Source organism: Pteropus medius, unplaced genomic scaffold, assembly GCF_902729225.1.
Source record: "Pteropus medius unplaced genomic scaffold, Ma_sr-lr_union100, whole genome shotgun sequence".
In the NCBI taxonomy this organism is placed as follows: domain Eukaryota; kingdom Metazoa; phylum Chordata; class Mammalia; order Chiroptera; family Pteropodidae; genus Pteropus; species Pteropus medius.
In genome coordinates, this window is record NW_024349799.1 from 16,486,779 (window position 1) to 16,501,308 (window position 14,530).

General features: G+C 39.5%; 1 protein-coding gene and 1 pseudogene across 1 annotated transcript; both read left to right on the plus strand.

Annotated features, from left to right (window-relative positions):
- The first annotated feature begins 9,194 nt into the window (after positions 1–9,194).
- On the plus strand, positions 9,195–9,313 carry LOC120621269 (uncharacterized; annotated as a pseudogene).
- Positions 9,314–11,788: 2,475 nt separating this feature from the next.
- LOC120621188 (olfactory receptor 1D2) lies at positions 11,789–12,769 on the plus strand. Its single transcript, XM_039886543.1, has one exon. The coding sequence runs from the start codon at positions 11,804–11,806 to the stop codon at positions 12,767–12,769; it is 966 nt and encodes a 321-aa protein (XP_039742477.1). The 5' UTR covers positions 11,789–11,803.
- The last annotated feature ends 1,761 nt before the right edge of the window (positions 12,770–14,530 follow it).

Below are 14,530 nucleotides of genomic sequence, written 5' to 3' on the forward strand. Positions count from 1 at the left end.
ACTTAAGCATTTCTTAATTGATAGGCATTTAGACTCCTTTTATATTTTAAATTATTTATAAATAATGTTTTGGATATCTTTGTTTATAAAGCTGATTCCATTTTGAATGATTTGTTAGGACATGTATCTCTAGGGATGGAATTATAGAATCAAATTATACGAACAGTAGATTTTTTAATATCTTGATTTTTAAATAATAAAATACCTGATCTTAATGGTTTGTTACATATAGGTTTTTCTGATAATAGACAAAAACACATACATGTATTTTAAAAAATAAGATTACACAAACTTGTATTTTTTATTTAAAACTTCATCACAGAAAAACTTCATATCTGCCTTAAGATAATGTCACTTTTTTACAACTGAATAGTATTTCATTGTATATATGCACAGTAACATAGTGATCGATGTTGGGGGTAATTCCACTTTTTTATGATTACAAAGTTGTCATAAATACTAGTACTTATATCTTTTTATTCTTTTCACTGTTGCTTGAATTCCTATAAAATAAATTCAAAAGATGGAATTGTCTCAAAAAGAATGAATGTTTTAATTTTTTAGATGCTCTAAATTGTTCTCTAATAAGCTCGTCCTAATACAAAATTTCCCTAAAATTTATGAGTGTCCCTTTTTCACATGCTTGCTAGTACTCAATCTTTTTCTATTGCTCAACTGTTTTTTTTTCCTCTCTTTAACTTACCCCACTTTTCAACCCAACTTCCACCCCAACCTATGGATGTTGGTTTCCCCTTAAGAACTGGATCTCTGAAGGCAGGGCGTCTCCTCCCACATCCTTGAGGCGTGCACAGGGGGCCTGGTGCCCCCGGTGCACTCGCACACTGGCACACTCGCACACTCGCACTCTGGGGACCCTGGCGCACCCGGGGTATGGTCCGTGGCTCCACCTGGGTTACGAACCCAGGACCTTCTGCGTGTAAAGCAGATGTGCTAACCACTACACTATGGAGCCACCCCTCTATTGCTCATCTCTAAGTGAAATTATTTCTCCTGAAATTTTAGGAGAAAGATGTGGTTACAAATAGTTTCCTTAACTTCACAGGTTAAGAGCTCCTTACTTTGTTGTTTTGTTGAAGTGTTCAAAATATGGTAACATTTTCTGATATCTCTTGATTCTGTTTCTCTTCCCCAGTTTTCCCTGTACAGTGTCTTGTCTTTGTCTCCTTTTCCCTGTGCTATTCAATTTCGATTCTATTATCAGTAATTTCTCCTCTTCCAAATGTATAACACCATCCAAGACCTCTTATAAATCTAAATACCTTTGTGCCACCTCCCTGCTCACCTCTCAGGAGCTTAAATTCCTCCCCATATTAATCCATTATGCATCTTCCTCGAGTTCTCCAAGTCAGATATGGAGGAGCATCCTTGATTTTACCCTTTCTTGTATCTCTAGGATCCAGTCTAGCACTGAAGCTTTGTGATTTCCTCCAAGTGTAGTTAGATCATTTCTTCTCCGATCTTTCCTGCTCTCATCCTAGTTCAGGCCACCCTCCCCACCTGCTGGGCCACTGCTCTCTCTGATTCTCTTCCTGTCCTCTCTCTAACCTGTTCTCCTCATGGAAAATGATCTGTTCAGCTTAAATGGAACCATCCCATGCCACCTGCTTAAAATACTTTAATGATTTCTTATTATCGTTAGAATAAAAAAAAACCAGAACGACTCACTGACTTAATTCTGCCCCTATGTACCTCCCAGCCTCAACTGGCATCTCTCACCACCTCACTCACAAAACGCCAGCACTGACTTTCTTTCAGTCCTTGAATACACACTTTTGTACCTTTGCAGATGCTGTTCTATCTATTTGGAAAGCTCTTTTTCCAACTTTCTGAGTAGCTGACACCCTCTCAGCTGTCTGGCCTCAGCTTAAATATCTCTCAGAAACACTTTCCGTGACCAAGCAATCTAAGAAGTTGCCTGCTCCTCCCCACCATTACTCTCCATTTTAGACTGCTATTTCCTTGGGGCATTCATCAGTTTGTGATTATTTTTTCCCTTGTCTATTTGCTTTTAGAAGATCTCTCTTATACTGTCTATAAGCTCCATGAGGGGAGGCAATTATGTCCATCTTGTTCATGGTGATATTCTCAGCACCTAGCCCAATGCCTGCCATCAATAAATAATACAAGAATAAAGCAAGAAAAGAAGGAAGGAAGCTAAACCTCTGGGCACAAATAAAACTGAAGTTGTTTTGTTGAGAAGTGTTGGGAGTCTGAGCCACTCCTAGAAGGGGGTTCAGGTTGTAATGACTGAGTGTAACGACTTCTCCAGCAGAAGAGAGGGCAACTATACAAATTCACCTTGTGGGGTGGCTGGGTGGTAGTATTGAGACAACTGTGACCACCTCATAACTTGACCAGTGGAGAGTTTGTCACTGTTAGATTCGAAAAGCAGGAAATTGAGGCCTGGAACAATTCAATGGATTAATCATGGCCATTTGGTAGTGGAACCAAGAGCAACCCTAAACTCATTCATACTCTCCTCCAACAGTGTGTCTGTGGCATAAGTGAGGACGCCAAACTGAGATGTTGTTTTATAACTATCGACTATGAGACTAGAGGCACTTTGCTTGAAATCTGTTTTAAGATAGTGAGGTCCCCATCAAAGAAGAGATATAAAGAGAAGACAAGATGTTTATTTGGACAGGGTTGCTAAAAGTCCAGTTCCTTTATAGAGATTGTATGGAAGAGGTAGATAGGTTTGTTTGATACTAAAATCCTTTCAGCTCTGAGTCATGGTGCTAGGAGCTTGGTCAGAGAGAGGATGGGCTGAATGATCTATGGTGCGGGAGATCCAAGCTCATTTTATCCACCTAAAATAGGGAGAAGGAAGGCTGGAGGAAAATAAAGGGTGACAAAGAGAAGGAAGAGAGTAAAGGAAAATCTATCATTTCCCAAGACCTTTGCTCTTTGGAGTAATTACCCATGTTTGTCTGAAGAAACTGCCTTGGGATTGCTTCCCTGAGGCCTCCCCAAAACTGATAAATACACCCAACAGTCCTGGCTCAGCCACTTCCTCCCTGAACATGAGGCTCAGGCATTAGCTCTCAGGTCCCCCAGCCTTGCTGGGGAACCTACAGCCTTAGGTTCTGTCTCCTTTATTTCAGGGACCAAAAACCCAGGTACCAGTTCCCCTGATTTGCATCCTTACCCTGTTCCAGCACTGAGTCCCACAACCTCACTTAGGGTTGTTTATGTTCTGACTGTGATTTTTCATCGAATACAGGAGAAAAGTGGAGGCAGCAGAACTAGTGAACTCTGAAACCCACACGGAACAGTGAGTAAGTTCTGGACATCTCAGGCTCGTTCTCACTCTCTCTATCATACCTTCTCTTTTCTCCAGTTCCTCTCTCTCACACACATACTCACACACGTAGGAAAGTCTTCATATACTCTAACCCTTTAATATCTAAAGGTAATTAACAATCCCTGCAATCTTTTTAGTGCTCTACAGTTCTCGAAGTGCTGTCACACACCTGCTACGTATAATTCTCAAACTTGCAAGAAAGGGTGAGATGAGGAGGCGCAGAGAAGTTAGCTGTTCCTCTCAAGGCCACGCAGCTAGGGGGCAATACAGGAGGTACAAAAGGCTGGTTTTCCAACACCGGTGTGGAGCCCTTTCTCTCATTGCCCTCACATTCTCTCCCCTCTCTGCCCAGCCACACTGCAGAAAGGCCATGTGACTACACAGATGTTCAGAATCCATGGACTCTTACAGGCTCAGGGCAGTGTTTCTCAGGGTATGGAATCAGAATCACCAAGTGACTACTAAAAAGGACTCGTTTCTCAGAACAGAGCTACTAAATCATCATCTCAATAAAGGGGACCTGAACATCTTTTTTTTAACCCATTTCCCATTTAGAAAAAAGTGCAGCTTGCTGCCAGCATTAATTTAATTTTACATAAACACTGTCTTTCAGGCTGAAACAAATATGACTGGTTTCATGTGAAAATAAAATGTAAAAACTGTTCTTGGAATTATTCTAAACAGAACTTGTCTCTAATCCTAATGTAACAGAAATGTATATGATGATCACTATTTAATAATTTTTTTTGCGTGTGGTAAATTTCAAAGCATGGAACAACACAAAAAGTAATATCATATTCTGCACAAAAGTATTGTGTTTCTCTCTGGATCCTCTTCCCATCCTTGTCGTTGTGTGAACAGCAAACTTTGCAGCAACCAGTTGGATTCTGTTTGCCTGATGTTGGTGGTATGCACTTGGGGAAATGTCTTCCCGACAGGCGAAGAAATGTGACATCCTCAGTACAAATGACCTTGAAGATATTGCTGCCCTGGCTTGTGATTCTTTTCCAGCATTCTTTCAATCAACGTCAGTCTAAAGTTTACATGGCTGATCACATACTCAGAATTGTCCTTCCTGAACAGGATGTAGGAGTTCAGCACTGTAACATTTAGAAGGTGGCAAAAAAAGTTTTTATAACAAAACTTGTGCCTTTTGCGCTCAGTTGGGCAAGAAGTGAGCATCTGGGAGACCGAAAAAATGGCATAGATGATAGAAGCTCTGTTCATCCCTCTGGCGACCAAATCAAAGTTGTGATAGAAACAAGGAGCAGCAGCAAGGAAAAATCACCTGGGATCTAGATGAAGAAGCCATACACATAGGGAGAAATACAAGAATACAAGGTAGGACGGGGCGAGGATGCAGGGTTGCCAGGTCTCAAGTGGCTGAGTGGGATGGAGGCTGTGGCAGCAGCAGCAGCAGCAGCAGAAGCCTCTTAAAGGGGCCATGTTCGCAAGCAGATTTTCACCTGCTCATTCTGAGCACCAGTGCCCATTTGGCTGCACACAGGGGGCACCAGGGACTTACAGGGAGATAGTGTCGGAGTAAGGGCCAAGGTGAGGCTTGCCCTGTACAGAAGTGCAGGCGGTATCCATTGTTCTGTGTTGAGCTCTCCCCCCACCAGTGTGCCAGACACAGCGCCGCTATAGCCATGACATCATCAAACTGGATAACAGAGGTCATTCAGCCCAGAAGATTCCCTGAAAGCCTGCCTCCCTCAACTCATGACCACACCCAAGCCACATCCAAGTATATCCTCAGCGAGTCAGGTGCTCCTTGCTAAGCAGCGCCTAGACTCACACTGGAGGCAGCTGGCTTTGATTTCTAGTGTGGCCTTTTGAGCTGGCCTCGTTTTCTAGTGGATTGCTTGCTGAATCTTAACAGGTGGCCCTGGAGGGGTAGAGGCTTGTCCTAAATTTGGCCTGCAGCTGAACCCCTCTTAGGACTGTGCCACTGGACACCTACTTCACAAATCCACACTAATAAGACTGTGAGACTTAGGAGCTTTGCTTATTACATAGAAACAGACATGGAAAGGCAGTCAAAATGGGAAGACAAAGAATCAGAAACCATATGAGAGAACAGAACAGAGATCCAGATATAATGGAGTCAAGTAGTCTAACAGATGCAGAGTTCAAAACACTGGTTATAAAAATGCTCAATGAACTTACAGGAAGTGCAGATGAATTCAGTGAGAACTTTAACAAAGAGATAAAAAACATAAAAATGGAAATGGAATTATAAAAGGGAACCAGTCTGAAATGAAGAACACATTATCTGAGATGAGAAGCATATTAAATGAAATAAAGGAATAAACAAAATGAATAAAAAAAGGATCAAATGCCCTATCTAGAGGATAAGAAAACCAAGGACACACAATCAGAATGGCAAGAGATAAGATGCCAAGACTATAAAAATAATTTAAGGAGCATATGGGACACTATTAACTGTCCAAATATCTGTCTGATCGACATAACTGAAGAAAATCAAGATGTTGAGCTATTTGAAGAAATAACGATGGAAAAATTCCCTAATCTAGTGAAGGAAATGGACATAAAACCCCAAGGAGCTCAGAGAATTCCAGAAATCAGAGATCCAAAGAGGCCCACACCAAGACACATCATAATTAAAATGCCAAAGGTTAAATGCGAAGAGAGAATCTTAAAAGCAGCAAGAGAAAAACAGATAATCACTTATAAATGAACACCCATAAGACTGGCCGCTGATTTCTCAAAAGAAACTTTGCAAGACAGAAGGGCTTGGCAAAAAATATTTGACAGGATGAAGACCCAAGATCTATAACCAGCAAAGCTATCGTATAGAGTTGAAGGGCAGATAAAGAGCTTCTCAGACAAAAATAAGCTAAAGGAATTTATCACCATTAAGCCACTATTACAGGAAATGTTGGAGGGACTTCTTTAAGAAGAAAAAATACAAAAATCTCACTTCAGATTAAAAGACACACACAGACTAAAAGGAAGGGATGGAAAAAGATATTGCTTTGATGGACCTAGAAGGTATTTAAGTCAGCCAGAGATAAACACTATATGATTTCACTTACAAGCAGAATCTAAGGAATAAAAAGAACAAACTAATCAAAAACAGACTCACAAATATAGTGGGCAATTTGGTGACATACAGGGGGTGGAGTTTGGGGGACTGGAAGAATGGGGCAAAGGGTTAAAGAAGTACAAATTAGTGGCTGATGGATGGTCACGGGGATGGGGAGCATGGCATAGGGAATGCAGTTAGCATTAATACGTTGGCTAGGTGGAGGGTCAGGGGAGGGAGGGAGCAATTGGGGAAATCGTTCTATGAATTATATAGGTGTCTAACCAATGCACTGTATACTTGAAAGTATTAAAATAAATAAATAAATAAATAAATAAATAAATAAATAAATAAGAAGTGAGCATCTGATCAGCTGAGTCCACTCCCATATTTTCACTATAATCCACAATGAAACATGGCTTCTTAGTTTTCTTTCCATTTCTGTTGTCTACTTCAATCACAATATCATTGTGGAATGTTGACATCATTGTCACCTCCTTCTTGTCACACCATTTCAGTGTCATAAGTTCACCACAGAATCTGGCTACCGTCGTCGCCGTTGCAATTCTTTTCTTTTTTTTTCCCCAGATCATTTGGCATCTGTTTTCTGTTCAAATGAGCTGTTCCAATGCATCAGTCCTGTTTTGATGTAATTCTCTGAAAAGCATGGGAGATGTACGACAAACTTTGGGGGTAAATTTAGGACTATAATCCATGAGTTACCTCAGGGTAAACTCTGCAGCCATAAGCACCACTGGTGAGTATTCTCGAGACAAATGGGAAATGGGTTAAATGAGCATTGCAGGTGATTTTGATACACACTACAGTGAGGGGGCATTTGCCCTGAGATGAAGAAAGCTGATGGGCTAATGTCTCTGAGTGTCCTCTGGCTTTTCCCAGCCTTGTTACCTGCCTCTGACCAACCAATGACCAATGGGAGGCATACCAGAAGGCCCTGAACTCCAGGCGCCATGCTGGGTAGGGAGGAAACTCAGCCAGTACTGAGCACTTTACATGTATTTCCTTGTTCCTCCTTACAATCACACCACAGGGCAGGTATCATTAGCGTCAAGTAAGGGTAAACTGCAAGTTTTCAATTTTATTTATTTTTAATTTATGTTTATTTATTTTATTAAATTTATTGGGGTGGCATTGGTTAATAAAATTATATAGGTTTCAAGTGTACAATTCAATAATAGGTCACATTTAGATTGCATTGTGTGTTCACCACCCAAAGTTAAATTTCCTTCCATCATCATATATTTGACCCCCTTTACCCTTGTCTATCTCCCTCCAACCCCTTTCCCTCTGGTAACCACTGAACTGTTGTCTGTGTCCATGAGTCTCTAGTTGTCTTGTTCACTTATTGCTTTCAGTTTTATATCCCATATATGAATGAAATCATATAGTTCTCAACTTTTTCTGTCTGATTTATTTCGCTTAGAATGATAATCTCAAGACCTATCCATGTTGTCATAATGGCAGTATTTCATCTTTTCTTATGGCTGAGTAATATTCCATTGTATATATGTACCACATGTTCTTTCAATTTTATCATGTAAGGGTAAACTGGATTTTTAATTTAACAATTATTATAAACAGCTTTCTATATATAAATGAAAAAATTTTAACATCATCGTTTAACTTCAGAGTGCTCCAGGATTTAATGGATTACCTAACTTTTAAACAGCCTTATTGAGATATAATTCAATACCATGAAATTCCCAATACCATAAAAAACCCATTTAAAGCATACAATTTAATGGTTTTAATGTATTCACAGAATCATGCAACTACACCACAATCTAATCGTAGAACATTTCATCATTTCCAAAAGAACCCCATACCCATTTGCCTTCCATTTCTCCCTCCATACATTTCCTGGCAACATCTAGTCTACTTTCTATCTCTATGAATTTGCCTATTCTGTAATTTTTCAAATAAAATCTCTACTATTGTATGTTTATATTGTTTTTACATTTTGTTATTATTAACAAGGCTCTGATAAACACCTAATATATAATTTTTTTTGCATTTTATCTTATATTCTTAAAATAAATTTCTAGAAATAGGATTTGCTTTAAAGCACGTCCTTTTTGTTTGTTTCCAAAGTCACAAAATGACATTGCTGAATATACATTTTTCTCCTTTTTTGGAAAAAAAACAGTGCGAGAAAAAAAATCAGTACTATGGAGACAATATTTTTAAGAATAACAGTGTGTATGTATGTTGGATTTTATAGCATACTTCTATAATCTTTAAGAAATATAAAATTAAATTTACAAAGAACAAAAAAAACAAAGCCCAAAAGACCAAGTATAAGCAGTCCGATATTTCCTTCAGTGTCCAACACTATTATAATGATTTCTAGCATAAAAGCGAGAGGGTCCTGGATTTCAAGTGTCTTCAGTAACTGTCAGTACTATCTACGACTGTAGTCTTTGCTTCTTTGAGAGGTACTTTTCCCAATATTAGTGATTTAGCTATCAAATGTCAATTTTGCTATTTCCTTGAGGCATTGAGTTATTAAAAAACTTCTTTGTCTTTTCCTTGTTTTACCAGTAATGAAAGCTGTGAAAATTAAAACATCTTTCACAAATCAGATTGGCAGGGCTGAATGAGCCTAACTGTTTCTATTAACTTGGAAGGTACAAGTCGAACTCTGGCAAGTTGTATAAAAATGAAAAGTGCGCATCCCTTTGACTACACCTAGAAATATATCCGAAAATATATGCATAAACATATTCACAGATATATTGTCTGTAATAGGAAAAATCTAAATATCCATTATCAGAATATTGATTAAAAATATACGATACAGTCTAAGGCCATGCTACCCTGAACATGCCCGATCTCGTCTGATCTCGGAAGCTAAGCAGGGTCAAGCCTGGTTAGTACTTGGATGGGAGACTATCTAGGAAGACCCAGTGCTGTAGGTGTAAAAAAAATATATACACACACACACACACACACACACACACACACACACACACACATGTACATATGATACAATCATAAAATGCAATAGACTGTAGCCATTAAAAATTATGAACCTATTGACTTAGATGATGTTCTCCAGCACATTGCTGAGTGAATAAAAATGATTTAATAAAGAAACAAAAATGGAAGAATTTTCACCAAAATGTTAACAGAATCCAGGGTGATTTTTTACTTCTTTACATTTTTTTGGTATTGTTTGAATATTGTATAATGATTTTTTTTTTGTTTATAATCTCTAGATTGCAATATAGTAAAAAACTGTTTTTATTTGCAAAAAATCCGTGGAATATCTTTAAATTTTTATATTTAATGGTATTGAAGAAATTTCAACAAATTCCAAATAATAGAAATTAAAAATAAGTGAATACAAGTTTAACATGGAATTTAAAACAGATGTTGTATAAAAAATGAATAAGATTGGCACATACAAAAAGAAGCTGTGGACCAATATTATTTACAAATATAACTACAAAGTCCTAAATAAAACATTGGCAAGTCAATTTCATTAGCTTATATCAGAACACAAGTATGGTTTAATGTTAGGAAAGCTATTAAAAGTAATATCAGTGAAAAGGCATCTGATCAAAATTACAATGGCCATATCTGATTATTAAAATACTATTGTAAAATACGAATGGAAAGATAGTTGCTAAATATATATCCTCTTTCACATAAAATCCTTTAAAACTTCTTATTGCACCTAAAATAAAGTTTTAAAATCTTAACAAGCATCTGAAAGATCTGGACCCTTCTGGTCTGCATAACCTCCGGTTTCACCACTCTTCTCTTACCTCTAGCCACGCTGGCCCATATTTAGTTCCTCCAATGCAGCAAACTCTTTCCCACCTCAGGGCATTTGCACACACATCTCTGTCTGCAAGTTTCCTTGCTCAGGACTTCATAGGACTGACATTGTTTGTCCTTCGCATCCCAGCCAAAAAAGACATTAAAATGTGGAAAGTGATTATCTATCTCTACATGGTGGAATTAAATCTAGTTTATTTATATTCTCATTTTTTTATTTTTAAAATATTTATTGCACCTGCATTAGATTTTCAAAAGAAAAAAAAAGCATGATAAACCATTTTAATCTTAAATATATTTTAAATGTTTTTGGTAAGATAAGATTTAATGTGCCAGTGCCATTTATTGAATAATACATCCTTTACCTGCCAAAGCGCTACGTAATAATCCACTACATAATCAATTCCATGTGTACTTGTCTGTTTCTAAAGTTCTATCCAGCTCTCTTGATCAGCTGTTCACTCCAGCACCAGTAGCACTGTTCTAGAGTCATTTTTATTTGGCAGAGCAAGTGTCCTCTTCTCACACTCTTTTCAACATTTGCCTGGCTTATTTTTATATTATTTTTCAGTAAAATTTATAATAGTTTTTGTTTCACAAAAATCCTGTTATGATTTTGACTGCAGTTAAATAAGTTTTAGATTAATTCTACAGAACACGTGCCTTTGCAATATTTCATCTTTCTATCTAGCAATTAATTAAGTCTATCAATTTACTATTAAATAGAGAAATGGAGAATTGGAAAGTCCTGCCCACCTCTTGTTAACATTTTAATGCTTTAGATTATTTTCTTCATAATGTGAGGAGATTGTTTCACATCATATTTTCAACTGATGATTGTTTACATATATATATAATGCTTATATATATGTAACAGGGAATATTTACGGAATGCTCACTATATGGTAACTCTTTGTGTTGCGCGGTTAATTACTTAATTTTATCTTTGCCACAACTCATTTTTTCATATGAAGAAAGCGAGTCATAAAGAGCTCAGGTGACTTTCATAGCCTGCAAGTGGCAGAGCTCGGACATGAATTCCGGCTTTCTGACAGCAGTCAATCACTGCGCTATATTACTTACTGGTGCATGATTAGTGTTGGATTCATTCATTATGTGAATGGCTACCTTACTGGTCATTTTTTATTTCTAATGGCATTTCCATTGATTGTCTTAGGTTTCCCATATAGCTCATCCTATCAGCCAATAATGATAATTTTTCCTTTTCCTTTCCAATATTTTTACTTCCTCCTCTTTGTCCAATTGACAGTAGCCATTTCTTATAATGCATACACCTGTTTTTAAATATCATTTATAAATCTACTTAACATCATAATATACTAATCTTTAAGCCTCAAGGGTACTGTAAGATGATAGGATTTTAAATAAGACATAGACATTATTCCTGTTATTGAGTATGCTAGATTAGAAGTTGCTGGAAAGACTAAGTTGCAAAAAGTTTTTCCATGTTACATGTTTGTGCCTGTTTTTACTTTGTTGCTAATTTAAAAATACTATAAAATTTAGTCCAAGATATTTTAATGCTAAGAACATAGTTGATTTTGCTTATATAAATGTCCTTATTCAATTGAGGGCACTTAGCAAACAAATATTTGTTGGTGCTGATGTTGCAGACAGACAGTGGGGAAATGGATGGAGGCAACCAGAGTGGGGTCTCCAAGTTCCTACTCCTAGGGATCTCAGAAAGTCCTGAAGACCAGCGGGTCCTGTTTTGGATGTTCCTGTCCATGTACTTGGTCACAGTGGTGGGAAATGTGCTCATCATCCTGGCCATCGGCTCTGACTCACGCCTGCACACTCCCATGTACTTCTTCCTGGCCAACCTCTCCTTCACTGACCTCATCTTTGTCACCAACACAATCCCTAAAATGCTGGTGAACCTTCAGTCCCAGAACAAAGCCATCTCTTACACAGGATGTCTGACGCAGCTCTATTTTCTGGTCTCCTTGGTGGCCCTGGACAACCTCATCCTGGCCACGATGGCATATGACCGCTATGTGGCCATCTGCCGCCCCCTCCACTACACTACTGCCATGAGTCCTGGGCTCTGCATGTTGCTCCTCATCTTGTGTTGGGTGCTTTCTGTCATTTATGGCCTCATCCACACCATCCTTATGACCAGAGTGACCTTCTGTGGGTCCCGGAAGATCTACTACATCTTCTGCGAGATGTATGTCCTGCTGAGGCTGGCCTGTTCCAACACCCAGATCAATCACATGGTACTGATTATCACAGGCTGCTTTATCTTCTTCACCCCTTTAGGGTTCATGATCATGTCCTATGTCCGGATTGTCAGAGCCATCTTCCGAATACCCTCAGCCAATGGGAAGTACAAAGCCTTTTCCACCTGTGCCTCTCATTTGGCTGTGGTCTCCCTCTTCTATGGGACTCTTGGTATGGTGTACCTGCAGCCCCTCCATACCTACTCCATGAAGGACTCAGTAGCTACAGTGATGTATGCTGTGGTAACCCCCATGATGAACCCTTTCATCTACAGTCTGAGAAACAAGGACATGCATGGGGCTCTGGGAAGACTCCTCCTAGGGAAAGCTTTCCAGAGGTTGATGTAAGGTATTTGGGAATTGAAGTGAACTGGAAGTTTCCTCCACCATGTGAAATGTACTATCCTATGTGGGACAATGAAGTGATAGCATATAGGTCCCACTCAGAATGAGCTCATATATCTGTGATGAAGAAGAGACTCCTATGCATAATCCAATGTCCCCCAGACCTCACCAGCCTTGACAATAAATAAGGTCACACGACCACTAATACTAGGAGTTTGCAGGGTCAAATTCTTCAACTTACTTGACCACAGGTCCATGGTACTACCATCTCAGCCTTTCAAAATATACCTAGTTACAGCCAGGGCATGAGAGGGGAGCAGGTCTCTCATGTTCCGTAACACTCACTCACTCATGTCCTTAGGATCTGGCCCTCTCTAAGGGGCTCACTGCCTGTACACCATTAGGAGAAGACACTTTGCATTACCTCCACTGCAGGTGTCCTGGGTGAGGCCATCCGTTTCCTTATACCCTGCTGAACACAGCTCCAAGTGCTTCAATCTGACCCACAGTCTCTCTGGATACAGCCCCTCCTTTTCCGGCAAAACTTGTAGAAATTTTCTCTTCTTTGCTCTTGGTTGATTTTCATCTCTTGGGCCTTAAAGCAACTTACAGACCGTGCCTTTCTCCTGCTTTCCTTTTCCCTGTGAGAAGGCCTTATCCGTAGGCAGCCCATCCTATCTTTTCTTGCTGTGGATCCTCACTCTGTTGCCCCATCTCTCCTGCTTGCAACCACTCTATCCTTCACTCAAAATAAAACTCTCCCGTGCATCAACACATGCTCCTGAATGGGAGCAGTGGTGGATGCAGTAGAGAGGGAGGAGATAATTGTGAGACCCAATCTAAGGTTTAACCAGCCCTGTAAAATGCAGTAAACAGAAAGAGAAGTAACTGATGAGAAGTCATTGGGAAGTGGCGGTTTGAAAGAGGGAGCAATCTGTTACAGATGAATCAGAGGAGCCAACACTGATTTAGACTTTGACAGAGAGAGCTGAACTGATCTGAAGTTCAAGGCAGTCCATTAATAATGACTGAGTGCCTATTATGGGCCTCGAAGATGAATCAGAAGCTTACAATGGACTGGGAAGAAGACTATTTTAATGCAGTGTCTAAATGCAGTGGTTATGTCCTGGGCAGGAGGGTTGGGGGACACAAAGGAGGAAAGCCCCGCCTGCTTTGTTAGTGATGGAGGATTCAGGGAAGGCTTCCTTAAGGTGGCGACAGCTGAGCTGAGACTTAATGAATGCCAAAGAGTTACCCTGGAAAAGTGGGCAGGGTAAGGTGAGATCACTTCGAGAGGGCGGGAGGCATGGTATAGAGGGGGTATTCACATGGGCAGCAGGCAGTCAACATTCAAATCCCAGCTTTTTCCATCCCTAATGTGTTCCCAGATGTTACCTCACCTTTCTAAGCCTTGTTTCCTCCTCTGTAAAATGAGAATATCATCATCATGTAACTCAGAGGGTGGTTGTGAGAATTAAATGAGATGATATACAAAAGCTCTTAGTAGGGGACCTGGCCCACAGTCAGTGCAGTTGCTCTTAAACAGAAAGAGCTGGACAAAGGCAGTGAAGCAGGAAATGGCCTGAGGTATGCAAGGACCGTCCCTGCTGAGTGTAGCTGGTGAACAAGCAGCAGCAAGCCTGAAGCTCAGGATCAAGTTGGGGAGCTTTCAAAGGGCCACCAATGTCTTGTTGAGGAGCTTGGAATGTATTCTGTAGAAAATGAGATGCCACTGAATGCGTATTAGTTTTAACTTATTGTTTT